Source organism: Bufo bufo, chromosome 7, assembly GCF_905171765.1.
Source record: "Bufo bufo chromosome 7, aBufBuf1.1, whole genome shotgun sequence".
In the NCBI taxonomy this organism is placed as follows: Eukaryota; Metazoa; Chordata; class Amphibia; order Anura; family Bufonidae; genus Bufo; species Bufo bufo.
In genome coordinates this window covers 117,941,342-117,964,066 of record NC_053395.1, presented here as the reverse complement: position 1 = coordinate 117,964,066, position 22,725 = coordinate 117,941,342, and the positions used below count along the sequence as shown (strand labels likewise).

The 22,725-nt window shown below is 47.2% G+C and overlaps 1 protein-coding gene across 3 annotated transcripts in view; it reads left to right on the top strand.

Moving 5' to 3' along the window:
• The window catches only part of GULP1 (GULP PTB domain containing engulfment adaptor 1), a 729,290-nt gene that overhangs the window by 108,258 nt on the left and 598,307 nt on the right, over window positions 1-22,725 (top strand). For all 3 annotated transcript variants that reach the window (XM_040440801.1, XM_040440803.1, XM_040440800.1), the window contains exons 3-4: window positions 14,217-14,288; window positions 21,620-21,718. In XM_040440801.1, coding sequence (XP_040296735.1) covers window positions 14,217-14,288; window positions 21,620-21,718 — 171 coding nt within the window. The remainder of the gene's footprint in view (window positions 1-14,216; window positions 14,289-21,619; window positions 21,719-22,725) is intronic.

Sequence of the window (22,725 nt, the reverse complement as noted above, 5' to 3'; positions counted from 1 at the left end):
TTGTGTTTCTGACCTATACTTCGTTCCTGGACTCCGCTTTTCGTCTGATCCCTGCCTGCTTGCTTTGTCTCTCCTATTGCCGACCCGGATTGACTGCCCTTCCTCCTGTGCCGCCTGCCCTGACCCTTTGCTCGTCCTGACTACGTCTCTTCCGCAACCTCTGGTTCCTGTCTTGTTGCTCCTGGTAACGACCCTGCCTGGCTTACTACGTCTATACAGTCGGTACCTTTGCAGGTACCTCCTGGTCTGCCTGGACCAGCTGGTTTACGCTCCAGAGTAGCCCCTGGCAACTACTGATGGTCAAGCCTATCCTCACCATCCGAGGCTCTAGTTAAATCCGGGTAGTTGCTTAGTCAAGCCCCTCTGGAGTATTGCTAGGTCAGTGGCACAGTGGTTTCCCATCCACTGATCCATGACAACACTTCATACCATGTGGTTGATAGTCTCTGCCTGGAGTTGGAAATGCTGGTGTGTGGTCCTCATCTGAGTTCCTGCTAATCAATTTTCTATTGAAGATAAATGTACTTCTCTTGGTATTTTCTTGCTCTCATTTGCTTGTTGTTTACTAGGCCTCAGGTAGACACTGGTTCGTTCATCTGGGAAGGAACCAGTAGTCTCAGACCCTGTCACTAATCCTAGGGATTTTCAGGGTTACTAGGGCCTATTAAAAAAAAAGCAAATGAGAGCAAGAAAATACCAAGAGAAGTACATTTATCTTCAATAGAAAATGAATTAGTAGGAACTCAGATGAGGACCACACATGAGGACCACAGGATAAGGATTCCCACCTTCAGGGTCTATTCATACTAACAGGAGTCAGGGCTAGCTTTAGGGTTTCCTTAGTTGGTCACCATTTCCCTTTCCCTAGCCTTGAGGTCTAGTTTCTGGTCATTGTCCTTCTGTTGTCATTCTGGTGTTCCTCCCCTCCCCCTACACTGTGACACCTAGATCCTAGAAAAGTATAAATTTAATTGGTCAGCAGACTAAATTTCCTATTGGGTATCAGTTTAACCTCACGTTTCCATTATTTAATTCCCTCTAACTTCTCCATGTATAGAACGAAATTACAGGCAGACTACCTCTCATGGATATCGAGAATTAATGCTGATTTTGCCAAAAATACTTTATAAATTCCATTGCCTCCTGATTACAATTCCCACTCGTAGAATATGTCAATTGCAGTCAGATATGCATCAGATTATTTGGGGGAATGCTTTCCCTAGAGTTGCACAAGGTGTATTTTTCCCTTACCTACTGAAAGTAGGGTTGGGTATGCCAAATCTTCATTGTTACTACAATGCCAATTAATCCACAGAATTATATATAAGACCCTTAAAACTGTTTAATGTTTAATATATCAATCTAAAACCTATTACCTAAACTATGATTTTTCAGCAACACTGATAAGCAATCTTGTGATAAACTTGGTATCAGTCTGGAGGTTCTCCCTGATTTACAGGTCCTTATGGACCTTTGGGAGGAAGGATCATGAAAATTAGGTGAAGGCCCATTCACGAACCTTAAGAACAAAAGCCCACATATGCCCCCTCCTTTGCTAATTATGAATTTATTGATATATTCTTTTGTCTTGTAGTCTCTGACCTCAAGGACATTGAATCCCGTTACCATCGAGATTTTAACCTCTCTCGTGTCGAAATGCAGGCCCTTAGAGACCCGGAGAAAGACAAATCCATCATTATTAAGCCATCAGCTAAAGGGGGTAATTTGGTAATCCTCGACCATAACGAATATAAAAAAAATGTGTGTGGATCTACTCAAGGATCCTGAAGGGTATCGTAAGTTACCCCAAAGAGTTATAAATAAGGCAGAATTAAATTTTCTATTACCTTCTAAGCCATGTATAGCCACATTTTACAGTCTTCCTAAGGTCCACAAGGGTGTTAGTCCACTTAAGGGTTGACCAATTGTAGCGGGTGTCAACTCTCTGACTCAAAACTGTGGGGTCAATGTCGATGAGGTTCTTAGACCATTTGTATTTTCCCTCCCTTCATATACGAGGGATACCATGGACTTTCTCGAAAAGATTGATGCGCTGCATATTGACTCTAGATGTCTATTGGCGTCTATTGATGTTGAATCTTTATACAGCTCCATCCCTCACCAAAATGGTCTATCCGCAGTAGAATATTTCTTACGCACACGGGGGACACAGTTTAGGGCACACAATTCATTTACTTTGAGCCTACTGAGTTCACACTCACAATTTTTTTCTTTTCCATCCTTGTTTTTTCCACCAGCTCAGGGGGACGGCTATGGGGAGCCCCTGCGCCCCCACTTATGCTAATATCTTCCTGGTCTGGTGGGAAGACACCATTGTCTTCCCAGATCATCAAGAATGGTGGAGGGAAAAGATTATATTTTGGACACGTTATATCAATGACATATTTGTCATATGGGATGGTAATGGTGATGAGTTTGTGAACTTCATAGGGGCTCTTAATATTAACCAGATAGGACTTAGGTTCACCCATGAGATAGAGAGGGACAGTATTGCATTCCTTGATAGATATATAAACAGGAGGATAGGCTTGTCACAACATTGTTTAGAAAGCCGACGGCAACTAACTCAATTCTCAACTGGGACAGTCATCATCCCTTCCCCCTTAAAAGGGGAATCCCAAAGGGGCAATATTTACAGGCCTGTAGAAACTGTTCTGACCCCGAACTGTTTCACAAGGAGGCTAGATCACTACAGGGTAGATTTCCTGACAGGGGCTATCCACAGAATAATCTTAAAGAAGCTTACAAACAAGCATCACAGAAAGATAGATCTACCCTTCTCACACCATAAATTACCTTGACCGAGAGTATGACAATGATCTGGATAATCTCCACTTTTGATGCGGCAAACCCTGAAGTGAGGAAAATTTTAGGGAGATACTGGCCTATTTTAGCTATGGACCCGAATTTGTCTAAGGTGGTCTCACCTACCCCTAGCGTAACTTACCGTAGGGGGAAAAGTTTGAGGGACCGTCTAGTCCATAGCCATTTTACCACCCTGCCAAATCCTGGAATCTGGCTTGATCGTCGCCCTCTGGGCATGTTCCGTTGTGGAACATGTAAAGCATGCGAGTTTGTCTCAACTTCAAAAACTATCACCTGTTCTGCGATAAACAAGGTTTTTACTATCCGAGAATTTGCCAACTGTAAAACCAAAGGGCCAATATACATCTGTCAGTGTCCATGTCCTAAGGACTATATAGGTAAAACCATTAGGGAAGTCAGGAGACGTGTGTGTGAACATATTAATGGCGTCCATAAAAAGAATGCAACCCCTGTGTCATGGTCTTACCTTCTTGCTGTTCTCCTTCGTTTGACATGTGCTGGCGGCCATCTTGGTTTCTGGGTTTCTTGTAGCCTTCCACCCTGCGGCTCCTCCTTCCCACTGGGAGGAGCTGGATGCCTAGCTCATATATATAGGAGGTCTGTGGCTTCAGTTCCTTGCTTGGTCCTCTTGTGTTCACATGCTTCTAAGACTGCTGCTGCTTCTGGTTCCTGATCCTGGCTTCGTCTGACTACCCTTCTGGTTCCTGATCCTGGCTTCGTCTGACTACCCTGCTGGTTCCTGATCCTGGCTTCGTCTGACTACCCTGCTGGTTCCTGATCCTGGCTTCGTCTGACTACCCCTCTGGTTCCTGACCCCTGGCTTCGCAAAGACTCTGCTCGGTTTCACCATCCATTTGGACTTTTGCTTTACAGCTTTATTTTCAATAAAGCCTTCTTATTTTCTCTTATCTCTTGTTGTACGTCTGGTTCATGGTTCCGTGACATTAGGACCAAGCCATGACTTCTGACGGTACAGGGCCATCCTCGCTACCCACGCTGGTTGCCAGACTTGATCAGCAGGATCACCTGTTGGGTCGGTTCGCTGTGGCGTTGCAAACCCTGCTTGAACGCACGGCTCATTTCGCTCCCGTTGCCGATGGGTCGGTTGTCGCTCCTGGGCTCGCTCCTACTGCCGCTCCGGTTGTTGCGCCAGAGTCTACCCCGACACCTGTTGTTGCGCCTGCGGTGTTTCGGGGTATGACCGGTTCTGCCCCTCTTCCACGGCGCTTTGGGGGAGAGCCAACTCAGTGCCGAGGTTTCCTTAACCAGGTGGGCATTTATTTCGAGTTGCTGCCACATGCCTTTCCTACTGAGAGATCAAAGGTGGGCTTCTTGATCTCGCTGCTCTCGGACAAGGCCTTGGCCTGGGCCAGCCCTTTATGGGAGAACAACAATCCGGTGGTTGCCGAGTTTTCCGGTTTTGTTGCTTCTCTTCGGAAGGTATTCGATGTGCCGGCTCGTGCTGCCTCTGCTGCGAAGCTCCTTATGTCCATCAGACAGGGTTCACGATCCGTAGCTGAATACGCCATTGAGTTTCGTACCCTGGCAGCAGAGGTGGGCTGGAATAATGAGGCTCTGGTCGCTGCTTTCTCTCATGGTCTCTCGGATGCCTTGAAGGATGAGGTTGCAGCTAAGGACCTACCAGTTGAGCTCGAGTCTCTTATTTCTTTCCTGATTTTGATTGACACCAGACTCAGGGAGAGACCTTCCTTTAAGGAGAACCTGCGGAGGTCTTCTAACAGATTGGTGCCTACGTTTGCTGTCCCACCCGTGCCTCCCTCTCCTCCCACGCCTCCTGGGGATGACTTGTCTGGGGGTGAACCCATGCAGCTGGGGTTTGCTCGCCTGTCCGAGGGGGAGAGGGCACTCCGGAGACGCGAGGGCCGATGCATGTACTGTGGTCTCGGTGGGCATTTTCGGTTGGCATGTCCGAACCGTCCGGGAAAACGCTCGTACCTGAGATCCTGTCGGGGGCAGATCTTGGGTGGAGTCTCCTCGTCCCCGGTTTCCCGTGTTGACAAACCACTGATCACTGTTGTCCTCTCCTGGGTCGGGGGCTCGGTGACGACCCAGGCGTTGGTGGACTCTGGTGCTGGTGGTTTGTTCATTGATAGTGTGTTCGCTGCCGCCAATTCCATTCCTCTGCAGGCTCGAGGTTCCCCACTGGCTCTTGAGGCGATAGACGGCAGACCCCTTCTGCCGCCACACGTGACTCATGAGACCCTTCCAGTAGGGATAGCCATTGGTGCCGTTCACAGAGAGTCGGTCTGCCTCCAGGTTATTTCGTCTCCACACTACTCGGTGGTCTTGGGGTACCCCTGGCTCCAGAAGCATAATCCGACTTTCGATTGGAGATCGGTCGAGATCCTCTCGTGGTCACCGCAGTGTGGGGCTAGTTGCATCCATGGGTCTGTCAAGTTGCTGTGTACTTCCTCGGACTCTCTGTTGCCTCCTGAATACGAGGAGTACCGGGATGTATTCGATAAGGTGCGCACGGTTGCCCTACCTCCGCACCGCCCATACGATTGTGCCATAGAGTTACAATCTGGTGCCGTTCCTCCTCGTGGCAAAGTCTATCCACTGTCGGTAGCGGAGAATGAGGCCATGGAGGAGTACGTGAGGGAGGCGCTTTCACGCGGACACATTCGCAAATCTTCGTCCCCGGCAGGGGCTGGATTTTTCTTTGTGAAAAAGAAGGGCGGTGAGTTGAGGCCTTGCATCGATTACAGGGGTCTCAATCGCATCACGATCAAGAACGCTTACCCGATACCCTTGATTTCCGAGCTGTTCGATCGCCTTAAAGGGGCCACGGTCTTTACCAAACTCGACCTGAGGGCGGCATATAACCTGGTAAGGATCAAGGCGGGCGATGAGTGGAAGACCGCGTTTAACACCAGGACCGGTCATTATGAATCCTTGGTTATGCCCTTTGGGTTGTGCAATGCGCCCGCAGTCTTTCAGGAATTCATCAACGATGTTTTCCGTGACCTGTTGCAGCAGTGTGTGGTGGTCTATTTGGATGACATCTTGGTATATTCTGAATCCATGGAGGCCCACATTCTGGATGTCAGACGAGTGTTGCAACGGTTACGAGAGAACAAGCTGTTCGGTAAGCTTGAGAAATGCGAATTTCACCGATCCCAGGTAACCTTCTTAGGTTACATCATTTCCGCTGAGGGGTTCTCCATGGATCCTGAGAAGGTTTCGGCTGTCTTACAGTGGCCCCAGCCCAGTGGTCTTCGTTCCCTGCAGCGCTTTTTGGGCTTCGCCAATTATTATCGGAAGTTCATCAGTAGAGATGGCCCGAACTATCCGACGGCGAACAGTTCCCGGCGAACATAGCTTGTTCGCGTTCGCCTCTGCCGGGCGAACACATGCGATGTTCGGTCCGCCCCCTATACATCATCATTGAGCAAACTTTGACCCTGTACCTCACAGTCAGCAGACACATTCCAGCCAATCAGCAGCATACCCTCCCTCCCAGACCCTCCCACCTCCTGCACAGCATCCATTTTAGATTCATTCTGAAGCTGCAGTCTTAGTGAGAGGAGGGAGACTGTAACTGCTGCTGATTTAATTGGGAAATCGATAGCTAGGCTAGTGAATTCAGTGTCCACTCCAGTCCTGAAAGACTCATCTGATCTCTGCTGTAAGGACAGCGTCCTGACAGCACCCCAAAAAGCCCTTTTTAGGGCTGCAACATTAGTCTGCTTTTTTTTTTTCCTTTATATACATATTGCAGTTGCCTGGCCTGCCTGTGTGTGAGGAGCTGCAGGCCCACAGACTGTAGTGTGCCCACTGCCAGTGCTCACCCCTGTCATTCCGTGTGGCACAGGACTTTGCTTAAAAAAAGGCACTTAATTTTTACACTTTAATCTAAGGTTAGTTGCCTGCCAGTGTGTGTCAGGCTGACTTCCACTGACTGTAGTGTGCCCACTGCCAGTGCCCACCACTCATACCGGCTGGCACAGGACTTTGCATAAAAAAGGCATTTAATTTTTACACTTTAGTGTAATTTCAGCTGCTTGCCTGCTGCTAGTGTGTGTCAGGCCGACTTCAACTGACTGTAGTGTGCCCACTGCCAGTGCCCACCCCTGTCATCCCGTGTGGCACAGGACTTTGCTTAAAAAAAAGGCACTTCATTTTTACACTTTAATCTAAGGTTAGTTGCCTGCCAGTGTGTGTCAGGCCGACTTCAACTGACTGTAGTGTGCCCACTGCCAGTGCCCACCCCTGTCATCCCGAGTGGCACAGGACTTTGCTTAAAAAATAGGCACTTAATTTTTACACTTTAATCTAAGGTTAGTTGCCTGCCAGTGTGTGTCAGGCTGACTTCCACTGACTGTAGTGTGCCCACTGCCAGTGCCCACCACTCATACCGGCTGGCACAGGACTTTGCTTAAAAAAAAGGCACTTCATTTTTACACTTTAATCTAAGGTTAGTTGCCTGCCAGTGTGTGTCAGGCCGACTTCAACTGACTGTAGTGTGCCCACTGCCAGTGCCCACCCCTGTCATCCCGAGTGGCACAGGACTTTGCTTAAAAAATAGGCACTTAATTTTTACACTTTAATCTAAGGTTAGTTGCCTGCCAGTGTGTGTCAGGCTGACTTCCACTGACTGTAGTGTGCCCACTGCCAGTGCCCACCACTCATACCGGCTGGCACAGGACTTTGCTTAAAAAAGGCATTTAATTTTTACACTTTAATGTAATTTCAGCTGCTTGCCTGCTGCTAGTGTGTGTCAGGCCGACTTCAACTGACTGTAGTGTGCCCACTGCCAGTGCCCACCCCTGTCATACCGAGTGGCACAGGACTTTGCTTAAAAAATAGGCACTTAATTTTTACACTTTAATCTAAGGTTAGTTGCCTGCCAGTGTGTGTCAGGCTGACTTCCACTGACTGTAGTGTGCCCACTGCCAGTGCCCACCCCTGTCATACCGAGTGGCACAGGACTTTGCTTAAAAAATAGGCACTTAATTTTTACACTTTAATCTAAGGTTAGTTGCCTGCCAGTGTGTGTCAGGCTGACTTCCACTGACTGTAGTGTGCCCACTGCCAGTGCCCACCACTCATACCGGCTGGCACAGGACTTTGCTTAAAAAAGGCATTTAATTTTTACACTTTAATGTAATTTCAGCTGCTTGCCTGCTGCTAGTGTGTGTCAGGCCGACTTCAACTGACTGTAGTGTGCCCACTGCCAGTGCCCACCCCTGTCATACCGAGTGGCACAGGACTTTGCTTAAAAAATAGGCACTTAATTTTTACACTTTAATCTAAGGTTAGTTGCCTGCCAGTGTGTGTCAGGCTGACTTCCACTGACTGTAGTGTGCCCACTGCCAGTGCCCACCACTCATACCGGCTGGCACAGGACTTTGCATAAAAAAGGCATTTAATTTTTACACTTTAGTGTAATTTCAGCTGCTTGCCTGCTGCTAGTGTGTGTCAGGCCGACTTCAACTGACTGTAGTGTGCCCACTGCCAGTGCCAACCACTGATACCGGGTGGCACAGTAGCTTGCCGATAAATAAGGCATTTAATTTTTACACTTTAGTGTAATTTCAGTTGCTTGCCTGCTGCCAGTGTGTGTCAGGCCCGCTTCTACTGACTGTAGTGTGCCCACTGCCAGTGCCAACCACTGATACCATCTCCCCGTTCGAAAAATCTATTCAATAAATGGCACCCAGATTGGGGACGTTAGAGGGATTAAACTGATGAGAATAGTACTACAGAAAATACCACTCATATCGGGTGTGACAGTAAATTGCACGGCGCAGACGCAGTCACCGTGGATAAAAACAAAGGGGAGGGAGCCAGCGTTTTTTTAACCATCTCCCCGTTCGAAAAATCAATTCAATTGACCTTTCGGGGACCCTTGGTGTTGTACGTGGCTGGGTGGAGGAAGAAACCTTCAATGACATCACCGGGACGTGGCTAGCTTGGTATCCAACCTTGTGCAAATGGGGAGTTTGCGGTTGTGCAAATGAACTGTTTGCGGTGCATTAAAAGGGGAGTTTGGTCTGTCAATGTCTGTGATGCGGGCGTAACCCTTACACTACCTGATCGATACAACATCATACCTGATCGTATACACACACTGGATGTTTTAAAGCACGTTATTCCAAACAATTTAGGAATGTTAGTTGATTTATGCCCTTTATGGATTAAAACCCGACTCTGCGTCCACTACGTAATTTTCCATGGGAGTTTTGCCATAGATCCCCCTCCGGCATGCCACAGTCCAGGTGTTAGACCCCTTGAAACAACTTTCTCATCACTATTGTGGCCAGAAAGAGTCCCTGTGGGTTTTAAAATTCGCCTGTCTATTGAAGTCTATGGCGGTTCGCCCGGTTCGCCAGTTCGCGAACATTTGCGGAAGTTCTCGTTCGCTGTTCGCGAACTGAAAACTTTATGTTCGCGACATCACTATTCATCAGGGACTTTTCCATGCTGGCCAAGCCTCTCACGGATCTGACCAGGAAGGGCAGTAATTCCCAGGTCTGGCCGCTCGAGGCCATCCGAGCTTTTGAGGCCCTAAAGTCCGCCTTTGTATCGGCTCCGATTCTGTCGCATCCCAACCCTGGGTTGCCCTTTGTCCTCGAGGTGGACGCGTCTGAGACGGGAGTAGGCGCCCTTCTGTCTCAGCGTAGAACACCAGAGGGTCCTCTGCTTCCTTGTGGGTTTTACTCCCGGAAACTGTCTTCCGCGGAGTGCAACTATCAGATTGGTGACAGGGAGTTATTGGCCATCGTGCAGGCCCTTAAAGAATGGAGGCACTTGCTCGAGGGTTCGGTGGTTCCGGTTCTCATCCTGACGGACCATAAGAATCTGACCTACCTTTCTGAGGCCAAGAGATTGACACCACGTCAGGCCAGATGGGCTCTGTTCTTGTCACGTTTTAATTACGTGGTCTCCTACCTACCCGGTTCCAAGAACATCAGGGCGGATGCCTTATCACGGCAGTACTCCGAGCTGTCCAGGGAGGAGTCGATTCCGACTTCGGTCATACCTCCGAATCAGATCCTGGCCGCCATTCGCACCAGCCTGACCTCTCCCCTGGGTGAGCAGATTTTGGCGGCTCAATCTGGTGCTCCCTCTGGGAGACCCAACGGCAGATGTTTTGTGCCTGAGGAGTTGCGCACTCGGTTGTTGCGAACCTACCATAACTCCAAGACCGCGGGGCATCCTGGAAAGAATCAGCTGTCCTGGGCTGTTTCACGTCTGTTCTGGTGGCCTTCCCTACGTTCCGACATCGCCGCATATGTAGCGGCATGCTCCGTTTGTGCCCAGAGTAAGTCCCCTCGGCACCTTCCGTTGGGCCTTCTGCAACCCATAGCCACCGGGGAGCGCCCATGGTCACACCTGGGGATGGATTTCATTGTGGACCTCCCTGCATCCCGAGGCCATACGGTCATTCTCATGATTGTGGATCGGTTTTCCAAAATGTGCCACTGTGTTCCTCTCAAGAAGTTACCCTCTGCACAAGAGTTGGCCACGATTTTTGCCAGGGAGGTCTTCCGGTTGCACGGTTTGCCCAAGGAGATTGTGTCGGATCGGGGGTGTCAGTTTGTGTCCAGGTTCTGGCGCGCCTTTTGCTCCCAGTTGGGGATTCATCTCTCCTTCTCCTCGGCCTACCACCCTCAGTCCAATGGGGCCGCAGAACGATCGAATCAGGCCTTGGAGCAATTCCTTCGTTGCTATGTCTCCGATCACCAAGACAATTGGGTTGACCTCCTGCCTTGGGCTGAGTTTGCCAGGAACACGGCGGTGAACTCTTCCTCTGGGACGTCTCCCTTCATGGCCAATTATGGGTTCCAACCTGCCGTGTTACCGGAGGTATTCTCTCCCCAGGATATTCCGGCTGTGGAGGATCACCTTTCCGTCCTACGTGCTTCTTGGGTACAGATCCAGAAGTCCCTTGAGGTCTCTGCGCAGCGCCAGAGACTCCAGGCTGATCGCAGACGAGCGCCTGCTCCTTCCTACCAGGTCGGAGACCGTGTATGGTTGTCCACCCGCAACCTCAACCTTCGAGTGCCCACTCCCAAGCTGGCGCCTCGCTTTGTTGGTCCCTTCCGAGTGCTTCGCAGGGTAAACCCGGTAGCCTATGCCCTTGCGCTTCCTCCTGGCATGCGGATCTCCAACGTGTTTCATGTCTCCCTGTTGAAGCCACTGGTGTGTAATCGTTTCACTTCCTCGGTTCCTCGGCCTCATCCGGTCCAAGTGGGCAATCGTGAGGAATATGAGGTGAGCAATATCCTGGACTCACGCCTGGTCCGCGGTCGGTTGCAGTTTTTGGTCCATTGGCGTGGTTATGGTCCAGAGGAGCGTTCCTGGGTTCCCTCCGCAGATGTCCATGCTCCTGCCTTGCTCCGAGCCTTCCACGCACGCTTCCCTCAGAAACCGTTTTGTGCTCCGCGGAGGAGGGGCCCTTGAGGGGGAGGTACTGTCATGGTCTTACCTTCTTGCTGTTCTCCTTCGTTTGACATGTGCTGGCGGCCATCTTGGTTTCTGGGTTTCTTGTAGCCTTCCACCCTGCGGCTCCTCCTTCCCACTGGGAGGAGCTGGATGCCTAGCTCATATATATAGGAGGTCTGTGGCTTCAGTTCCTTGCTTGGTCCTCTTGTGTTCACATGCTTCTAAGACTGCTGCTGCTTTGCTGAGGTTTCATCATCACATACTCGCCGACTGGTTGACCTATACGCTTCATCTTGCATGTCGGAGCCCGGAAGTTGCTACTTCCGTAGACTGGAAGAAGTATGCACATCAAAGATGCGTTCCATAGGCTGGATGCTAATTATTAGCGCTGGCCGGAAGGAACGTATGCGCTTCACAGGCCGGACGCCAATCGCTTTGCAGGAAATGATGCAGTTGGCGTCGGTACTATCATGCCTAGAATTTACTAGACTGTCTGGAGGGAGGCCTTGGCACGCTGGTTAAAGGTCAGTGCTTCTGTGTACCTGCATTCCCACAGCATCAGGCATCTACAGGGGGTGGCACGTGTCCGATGTTTGGAGGTCAAGTAAGTCTTTATTATTAATCTGTAAGACATTACGTTGCCATGAATGGATCTTTCATAGGCACCTTCTTTTTGCAACTATCAGGCAGCCAGTATTATTCTGGTCGACTTCCAAACAGTGAGACAGATATTGTAATCTCCTTTATTTTACATCATTTTTTCTGTCTATTTTTGCCACCCTCCTGTACTATTCACTATAATTTCTTTCTTGTCATTTATTTGTTTTTTTTGGCTATCATTTGTTAATCATTTGATCATACCTAATATCCTGACCCCCTGAGGAACCCACTTTGTTGGGGGAAACGCGTCGGGATCTTGGGGGTTTCACCCCCAAAACACCTTTAGGGTAATTTAGGGCTATCTAGCCGAGGAACGCGGACAGAGAGTCTCCACCATTGGGATTCTTCTCTGGGCTGAGGGGTATAGTAGGGCTATCCAGGGTAAGTTCATCTCCCTCCCCCGGGACCCTGGCCCGTTCCTCTTTGTATGTTTATTTCATTATTATTTTTTGTATCTTTGAATTATCAGGGTGATCGTTTGGCACTGTAATCCAATCATAGTTTGGGTAATAGGTTTTAGATTAATATATTAAACATTACAGTTTTAAGGGTCTTATATATAATTCTGTGGATTAATTACTTCTTTAATTAGACTCATTTATATATCCTTTTTGAATACCAGAACATATGTAAATGTATTACTACAAATCCAACCTTATAGACCAAACAAAAAAATGGTGGTCCCTTCTTCCAACCATAAATGGATATACATAGAGTCCACATTTGCTCTTTGACAGTCCCTTTGAAAATTACTTGCTGATCAACTAAACTAACTAGTAGAGGATGGCATCCTAAAAACTTTTACATTTCTACATTAAGAATATGAAACCACCAACTCTCATTTCTATCAATACTTGCAAATGAGGCATGTTCTTGATACAGTGGGCCTTCTTCCCATTCCTACTCTTAGGACCTCACACCTTAAATGTCTCTGTGATGGGCGTTCATCTCACACTAAAGGTCTTTCCACCACTTATCTTGTACCAAGCCCTGCACTATGTGGAGAAAATGGTACTCTGTTGTACATGTGGTGGTATTGCCCCATAATTCTTCCATTTTCTATTGTATTCCCTTTTCTTTTACAATTTTCCACTTTGATTTGCGGTCATATGATATTTGCATTTTTCTTTACTATTGGATCACACACCCTGATATTACCATTTTGGTTTACTGTTACAGTTTACCCTGATACATATGTCTTTATACCATTTGTACTTTTCTTTTTTGCTGTATTACTATCGAAAGTCTTAGTAACACTAAGTATATATGACTAAATGTTCAAAAAATCTAATAAAATCGTAAAAGTAAAAAAATAAAAATTCCTGATAGACAGCTGCGCTGACTTTGGACTTAATATAACACAGTGGACCAATGACAGCAGATGATATGGCTCCCAAACCATCAATGACTGTGGAAACGTCACACTGCACCTCAAGCAACTTGGACTGTGTGCCTCTCCACTCTTCCTCCAGACTCTGTGCCATTGATTCCCAAATGAAAAGCAACATTTACTTTGCAAACAGTCCCTTTTCTCCTTAGCCCAGGTAAGATGCTTCTGACGTTGTCCCTTAGTCAAGACAAGGAATGTGACAGTTGTAGTCCATGTCCTAGATACCTTGGTGTGTGGTGGCTCTTGAAGTACTGACTCCAGCTACAGTCAGTGCCCTTTTCTTGACAATCCTTTTAAGGCTGCTGTTATCCCTGTTGCTTGTGCATCTTTTTCTACCACACTTTTCCCTTCCACTCCACCTTTCATTAATATGCTTGGATATAGCACTCTTTGAACAGCCAGCTTCTTTAGCAATGACCTTTTGTGGCTTACCCTAGTTTTGGAGAGTGTCAATGACTGTCAAGTTAGTAGTCTTTCCCAAGATTGTGTAGCCTACTGAACCAGACTGAGGGACCACTTAAAGGCTTAGAAAACCTTTTCAGGTGTTTTGTGTTGATTAGGTGATGAGAGTGTGACACCATGAGTCTATAATATTGAACTTTTTCACAATATTCTAATTTAAAGTTTTCATTAGCAGAGTTTTCATTTGACTTTTGTGTTTTCATTAGCTTTAAGCCATAATCATTGACATTTAAAGAAATAAACACTTGAAATAGATCACTCTGTGTGTAATTAAACTATATAATATGAGCTTCGCTTTTTGAATTGAATTACTAAAATAAATTAACTTTTCAATAACATTCAAATTTATTGAGATACATCTGTATTGTTGAACCAATTTTTGAGTAAAATGATTGTGAATTTGTTTTTTTTGTCCATTTTTCATTTATATCTTTGTTTTTTGCAGTTTCTTGGCAGCACAGAGGTAGAGCAACCTAAAGGTACTGAAGTTGTGAGGGATGCAGTGAGAAAGCTTAAGGTATTAAGATGCATATTCTGTATTTATCTTGTAGTTTTATTTAATACCTCTAGTAATTCCAAACCAAAAATGACCCAAAGATTTTGTATTGTTCTTAATATCTATCTATCTATCTATCTATCTATCTATCTATCTATCTATCTATCTATCTATCTATCTATCTGTCTATTATATATCTGTCTCACTCCCTATCTGTCCTTCTTTCTATCTGTCTAGATGAGAAAACACAAGGACACCTCCACGATGTAAAGTGATCATTATTAGAGTTGAGCGAACACCTCGATGTTCGGGTTAGAGAAGTTCGGCCGAACTTCCCGGAAATGTTCGGGTTCGGGATCCGAACTCGACCCGAACTTCGCCCCGAACCCGAACCCTATTAAAGTCTATGGGGACCCGAACTTTTCGGCACTAAAAAGGCTGTAAAATAGCCCAGGAAAGGGCTAGAGGGCTGCAAAAGGCAGCAAAATGTAGGTAAATCCCCTGCAAACAAATGTGGATAGGGAAATGAATAAAAATAAAAATAAAATAAATTAAAATTAACCAATATCAATTGGAGAGAGGTCTCATGGCAGAGAATCAGGCTTAAAGTCATAGCAGAGAATCAGGCTTTACGTCACCCACCACTGGAACAGGCCATTGTCAGATATTTAGGAGAGAGGTCCCATAGCAGAGGTCCCACCACTGGAACAGGCCATTGTCAGAGGAGAGAGGTCCCATAGCAGAGAATCAGGCTTCATGGCAAAGCAGAGAATCAGGCTTCACGTCAACCACCACTGGAACAGGCCACTGTCAGATATTTTTAGGCCCCGGCACCCAGACAGAGGAGAGAGGTCCCATAGCAGAGAATCAGGCTTCATGTCATAGCAGAGAATCAGGCTTCAAGTCATAGCAGAGAATCAGGCTTCATGTCATAGCAGAGAATCAGGCTTCACGTCACCCACCACTGGAACAGGCCATTGTCAGATATTTAGGCCCCGGCACCCAGACAGAGGAGAGAGGTCCCATAGCAGAGAATCAGGCTTCATGTCACCCACCACTGGAACAGGCCATTGTCAGATATTTTTAGGCCCCGGCACCCAGACAGAGGAGAGAGGTCCCATAGCAGAGAATCAGGCTTCATGTCATAGCAGAGAATCAGGCTTCATGTCACCCAACACTGGAACAGGCCATTGTCAGATATTTTTAGCCCCCGGCACCCAGACAGAGGAGAGAGGTCCCATAGCAGAGAATCAGGCTTCATGTCATAGCAGAGAATCATGCTTCATGTCACCCAACACTGTAACAGGCCACTGTCAGATATTTTTAGGCACCGGCACCCAGACAGAGGAGAGAGGTCCCATAGCAGAGATTCAGGCTTCATGTCATAGAAAAAATCATGCTTCATGTCACTCAACACTGGAACAGGCCATTGTCAGATATTTTTAGGCCCCTGGCACCCAGATAGAGGAGAGGTTCATTCAACTTTGGGTTGCCCCGCAATATAATGGTAAAATGAAAATAAAAAAAGGATTGAATGAGGAAGTGCCCTGGAGTACAATAATATATGGTTAAGGGGAGGTAGTTATAAATGTCTAATCTGCACAAGGGATGGACAGGTCCTGTGGGATCCATGCTTGGTTTATTTTTATGAACGTCAGCTTGTCCACATTGGCTGTAGACAGGAGGCTGCGTTTGTCTGTAATGACGCCCCCTGCCATGCTGAATACACGTTCAGACAAAACGCTGGCCGCCGGGCAGGCCAGCACCTCCAAGGCATAAAAGGCTAGCTCTGGCCACGTGGACAATTTGGACACCCAGAAGTTGAATGGGGCCGTACCATCAGTCAGTACGTGGAGGGGTGTGCACACGTACTGTTCCACCATGTTAGTGAAATGTTGCCTCCTGCTAACACGTTCCATATCAGGTGGTGGTGCAGTTAGCTGTGGCGTGGTGACAAAACTTTTCCACATCTCTGCCATGCTAACCCTGCCCTCAGAGGAGCTGGCCATGACACAGCTGCGTTGGCGACCTCTTGCTCCTCCTCTGCCTTCGCCTTGGGCTTCCACTTGTTCCCCTGTGACATTTGGGAATGCTCTCAGTAGCGCATCTACCAATGTGTGCTTGTACTCGCGCATCTTCCTATCACGCTCCAGTGCAGGAAGTAAGGTGGGCACATTGTCTTTGTACAGCAGGGTGGCAACCCAGTAGTCCGCACTCGTTAAAATGTGGGCAACTCTGCTGTCGTTGCGCAGGCACTGCAGCATGTAGTCGCTCATGTGTGCCAGGCTGCCCAGAGGTAAGGACAAGCTGTCCTCTGTGGGAGGCGTATCGTCATCATCCTGCGTTTCCCCCCAGCCACGCACCAGTGATGGGCCCGAGCTGCGTTGGGTGCCACACCGCTGTGAACATGCTTCATCCTCCTCCTCATCCTCCTCCTCATCCTCCTCCATCTCCTCCTCATCCTCGTCCTCCTCGTCCTCCAGTAGTGGGCCCTGTCTGGCCACATTTGTACCTTGCCCCTGCTGTTGCAAAAAACCTCCCTCTGAGTCACTTCGAAGAGACTGGCCTGAAAGTGCTAAAAATGACCCCTCTTCCTCCTCCTCCTCCTCCTGGGCCACCTACTCTTCCATCATCGTCCTAAGTGTTTTCTCAAGGAGACATAGAAGTGGTATTGTAACGCTGATAACGGCATCATCGCCACTGGCCATGTTGGTGGAGTACTCGAAACAGCGCAACAGGGCACACAGGTCTCGCATGGAGGCCCAGTTATTGGTGGTAAAGTGGTGCTGTTCCGCAGTGCGACTGACCCGTGCGTGCTGCAGCTGAAACTCCACTATAGCCTGCTGCTGCTCGCACAGTCTGTCCAGCATGTGCAAGGTGGAGTTCCACCTGGTGGGCACGTTGCATATGAGGCGGTGAGCGGGAAGGCCGAAGTTACGCTGTAGCGCAGACAGGCGAGCAGCGGCAGGATGTGAACGCCGGAAGCACGCACAGACGGCCCACACTTTATGCAGCAGCTCTGACATGTCGGGGTAGTTGTGAATGAACTTCTGCACCACTAAATTCAGCACATGCGCCAGGCAAGGGATGTGCGTCAAACCGGCTAGTCCCAGAGCTGCAACGAGATTTCGCCCATTATCGCACACCACCAGACTCATCGGTCTGTTGTTCTATACCCTGCCACAACTCCTGTGCGGTGTGGGGTCTGTCCCCCAAACATATGAGTTTCAGAATGGCCTGCCGACGTTTACCCCGGGCTGTGCTGAAGTTGGTGGTGAAGGTGTGTGGCTGACTGGATGAGCAGGTAGAAGAAGAGGAGGAGGAAGCCGAGTAGGAGGAGGAGGCAACAGGAGGCAAAGAATGTTGCCCTGCGATCCTTGGCGGCGGAAGAACGTGCGCCAAACAGCTCTCCGCCTGGGCCCAGCCGCCACTACATTTACCCAGTGTGCAGTTAGGGAGATATAGCGTCCCTGGCCGTGCTTACTGGTCCACGTATCTGTGGTTAGGTGGACCTTGCCACAGATGGCGTTGCGCAGTGCACACTTGATTTTATCGGATACTTGGTTGTGCAGGGAAGGCACGGCTCTCTTGGAGAAGTAGTGGCGGCAGGGAACAACATACTGTGGGACAGCAAGCGACATGAGCTGTTTGAAGCTGTCTGTGTCCACCAGCCTGAATGACAGCATTTCATAGGCCAGTAGTTTAGAAATGCTGGCATTCAGGGCCAGGGATCGAGGGTGGCTAGGTGGGAATTTACGCTTTCTCTCAAATGTTTGTGAGATGGAGAGCTGAACGCTGCCGTGTGACATGGTTGAGATGCTTGGTGACGGAGGTGGTGTTGTTGGTGGTACATCCTCTGTTTGCTGGGCGGCAGGTGCCAACGTTCCTCCAGAGGTGGAGGAAGAAGCCGAGGCGGCGGCAGCAGCAGAAGAGGTAGCAGGGGGAGCCTGAGTGAGTTCCTTGTTTTTAAGGTGTTTACTCCACTGCAGTTCATGCTTTGCATGCAGGTGCCTGGTCATGCAGGTTGTGCTAAGGTTCAGAACGTTAATGCCTCGCTTCAGGCTCTGATGGCACAGCGTGCAAACCACTCGGGTCTTGTCGTCAGCACATTGTTTAAAGAACTGCCACGCCAGGGAACTCCTTGAAGATGCCTTTGGGGTGCTCGGTCCCAGATGGCGGTGGCCAGTAGCAGACGGACTTTCTTGGCGGCGGGTGTTCTGCTTTTGCCCACTGCTCCCTCTTTTGCTACGCTGTTGGCTCGGTCTCACCACTGCCTCTTCCTCCGAATTCTGAAAGTCAGTGGCACGACCTTCATTCCATGTGGGGTCTAGGACCTCATCGTCCCCTGCATCGTCTTCCACCCAGTCTTCCTCCCTGACCTCCTGTTCAGTCTGCACACTGCAGAAAGACGCAGCAGTTGGCACCTGTGTTTCGTCATCATCAGAGATGTGCTGAGGTGGTATTCCCATGTCCTCATCATCAGGAAACATAAGTGGTTGTGCGTCAGTGCATTCTATGTCTTCCACCGCTGGGGAAGGGCTAGGTGGATGCCCTTGGGAAACCCTGCCAGCAGAGTCTTCAAACAGCATAAGAGACTGCTGCATAACTTGAGGCTCAGACAGTTTTCCTGATATGCATGGGGGTGATGTGACAGACTGATGGGCTTGGTTTTCAGGCACCATCTGTGCGCTTTCTGCAGAAGACTGGGTGGGAGATAATGTGAACGTGCTGGATCCACTGTCGGCCACCCAATTAACTAATGCCTGTACCTGCTCAGGCCTTACCATCCTTAGAATGGCAGTGGGCCCCACCACATATCGCTGTAAATTCTGGCTGCTACTGGGACCTGAGGTAGTTGGTTCACTAGGACGTATGGCTATGGCAGAACGGTCACGTCCTCTCCCAGCACCAGAGGGTCCACTAGCACCACCACGACCATGTCCGCCTCCGCGTCCCTTACTAGATGTTTTCCTCATTGTTACCATTCACCACAATAAGGAAAAAATTATTTGGCCCAATGTATTGAATTAAAATTCAGGCCTTTTTTTACAGGCACCTAACACTATCTGGCTATCTATTTAGGTACCGTATTACACTAATACAGGCACAGCAGTAACGACAGATTTAGCTGAATATAAATTGTAGGCCTAGTATTTAGGCCCTGGATGACAGGTATCCCTTTTATGGACAGAATTAGACTTGGAAATGCACGCTAGCGTGTGAAGTTATTGAGGATGACCCTATCCGCACCTTCAATCTAATATACCCTTTTATGGTTAGATTTAAACTTGGCCTGATAGAGCAGAAACCACTAATTTAGGGAATTGCTAAGTTGGGAATTGTATTTCAACCCAGAACAAAAACTGTGCTTCGGCATACAGCAGACAGTATTACAATTGGCTAGCCACAGCTGAAACACCAGATTTAGGGTACTGCTATTTTGGCAATTGTATTTTACCCCTCAATAAAATAGCAAGCACAGCCAAGTCCCTGATGTAGGATATAGCAAAAAAAAAAACACACACTATTGATGGTTAAAAATGGACTTGGTGGCAGCTTGTGCTGGCGCACCACAAGACACAAAATGTCCGCCGATCACCCCAGAAAATAGTGACTGAAAAATGCTCTGGGCAGCCTTAAAACAGTGAGCAATTGAATAGCAGTGGTTGTATGATACACAGCTGTATATCGATCACTTCAGTAAATAAATCCCTGCCTAATCTCGCCCTAACAGCAGCAGCTGCATCCTCTCCCTACACTGATCAGAGCAGAGTGACGTGCGGCGCTACGTGACTCCAGCTTAAATAGAGGCTGGGTCACATGCAGCACTGGCCAATCACAGCCATGCCAATAGTAGGCATGGCTGTGATGGCCTCTTGGGGCAAGTAGTATGACGCTTGTTGATTGGCTGCTTTGCAGCCTTTCAAAAAGCACCAAGAAAGCGCCGAACACCGAACCCGAACCCAGACTTTTACGAAAATGTTCGGGTTTGGGTCCGTGTCACGGACACCCCAAAATTATAGTTCGGGTCCGCTCATCCCTAATCATTATGTGTTAAATTTTCCCATTTGAATTGGTGTGCGCTGTTTGGATTTCTAACCATTTTAATTTTCAGACTGATTCATCTGTCCTAGAATTTCATTTGATTGTGATGCTGTTGTAGAAATGTAAAGTTAAATGTAATTAGGTTTGGAATAAAAATTGCTGTGAAAGATAAATATTAAAGCGGTATTCCTGTAAGGTACCATACCCACCTTAAAAGTATAGTGCAGTAAATCTACTGAGATATACTGGGAGGTGCCAGCCCCATTCATTGAATTGACTTTATCGGACTCTGGTGGTGACATCCAGCCACTAGATACAGATGTAGCCGAGCTAAAATTGACTCTGGCAACACATGGCACAGTGTTAATCTTGCTTATCTCGTGACAAAAGCCATCAAAAGCCACTGAAAAGTTATCTTTTTTATGCCATTCTTTACTTAACGCATAACCATCAAGTTTAGCTTGGCTGCATCTGTAATGTTGTTTCATAGCAAATCTACAACAAGACACCTTCAAAAGTCTTATGCAATCCATGCCTTTAAAGATCCTAGCTGTTTTGGTGGCACAAGGAGCGCCTACACAATATTTGGTTTTAATTTTATGGCTGATTTTTTTTTATTTTTTATGTGGCAGCACAGAAGAATAGTGGTTAGCACTGTTGTCTTGTAGCATCAAGATCCTGGACTTAAATCTGACCAAGGACAACATCTACATGAAGTTTGTATGTTGTCCTTTTGTTTGCATGGGTTTCCTGCCACACTTCAAAAACACTCAGATTACTATGGTTGCCCTTGTGTGTATGTGCTTCGTAATATAAAGAAACACTGTAGGTTTACTCTAGTACATAGGAATAATTGTCTAAATTAACTCATATTAGCCTTTGATTGTGTTAAAGTACTGCAGAATATTGTATTCAAATCATCAAGCGTATTGTATTAACGTACAAGCATTATATATTTTACTGTACTAAAGCAGAACTTCTGCCCAATATAAAGATTATTCATAGCAAAGACTTACATGTATTTGTGTGTATCTAACATACAAGCATATTACACAGCTCAGAAGATATATGTTGCTTAAACATTTATAGCATAAATCGACCAGGAGGTGGCACTAAAACTCTGTGTTCTCATAATATCCAGTATATTACTATTGTATCACTGTATCATTGTTGTAATTACTTTTAGTGGCATATTCATTTCTTGCTAAATGGTTAACAATTGCATGTAATGTATAGTAACTTCATTTATGCAAGACACTTTTATTATGTACTGTACCAAAAAGTAATACCATTGGTCTTTTTTAAAGTTCGCAAGACACATCAAGAAATCTGAAGGTCAGAAAACTCCAAAGGTTGAACTTCAAATATCAATATATGGGGTAAAAATTATTGAGCCAAAAACAAAGGTGGGACTTTAGTATAATCATATAAATAGTCAAAATACTGTCAAAATGTTTAAATTTTTCCCTTATGTACCACAATAGTACAACAGATTCACACATACTATAGGGATAGAAAAAGATTCTGGCAACATTAAAGGGGTTTTCCAGTGGGGCATCAATATGATATTGTTAGGGGCCCATCATCCTGCATCTCCACTTATCAGCTGTTTTGGGCAGTTTCCAGAAACGACATGGTTGAGCGAACTGTAAGCACAAAGTTCTGTCCACTGTGTAGCGGCTGTGCTGGGGTATTGCAGCTCAGATCCCATTCTAGTGAATGAGTGCTGAGCTGAAGTATGCTAGCCTCAGTAACTACACAGTGGCTAGAGCCTTCTGCTTCTGCATTAATCCGCTACATGGTTTCACTGTCGACTTCTCGCAACAGCTTATCAGTGGGAGTGCTGGGTGTTGGACCCCTACCAATCCGATATTAATGACCTATACTGAGGAGAAGCCACCAATATCTAGGTACCATTACTGCAGGTTGGTGCACATATGGTATATCTAACAGAACCTAATATACACAATGTAAAATTGCTGTAATGTTTCTAAGACCATGCAAAATTCTTAAAGGGGCATTGCCATTATATTAAGATAAGCCATCAGTTTCTGATAAGTTGGGGGTTCAACTGGCAAGACTCCACTGATCCCAACTACACTCACTGACAAAAAATAAAGCACTCAGTTAGAAATGTCAGATTGCTGAAAAAACTTGTCATGCAGTTATGTCTCAGGCAGACATGTAAATGTTTACAGAGGTGTGGACTAATAAGACACAGGTCTGTAAATGTGCTTCCCCCACTGCCCTTTAAACAGCCTTTCAGAGGCTACTTTTGAGTAGTGCATCTCTTGGTGAGAGATTGTTTACTGCTAGACATGCCTGTATGACACACTAAAATACATTTTGCCAGTTGACAGACTAAAAGGGGGAGTATCATTTGACTGAAAGAAGCAGACTGGTTATTTTGACA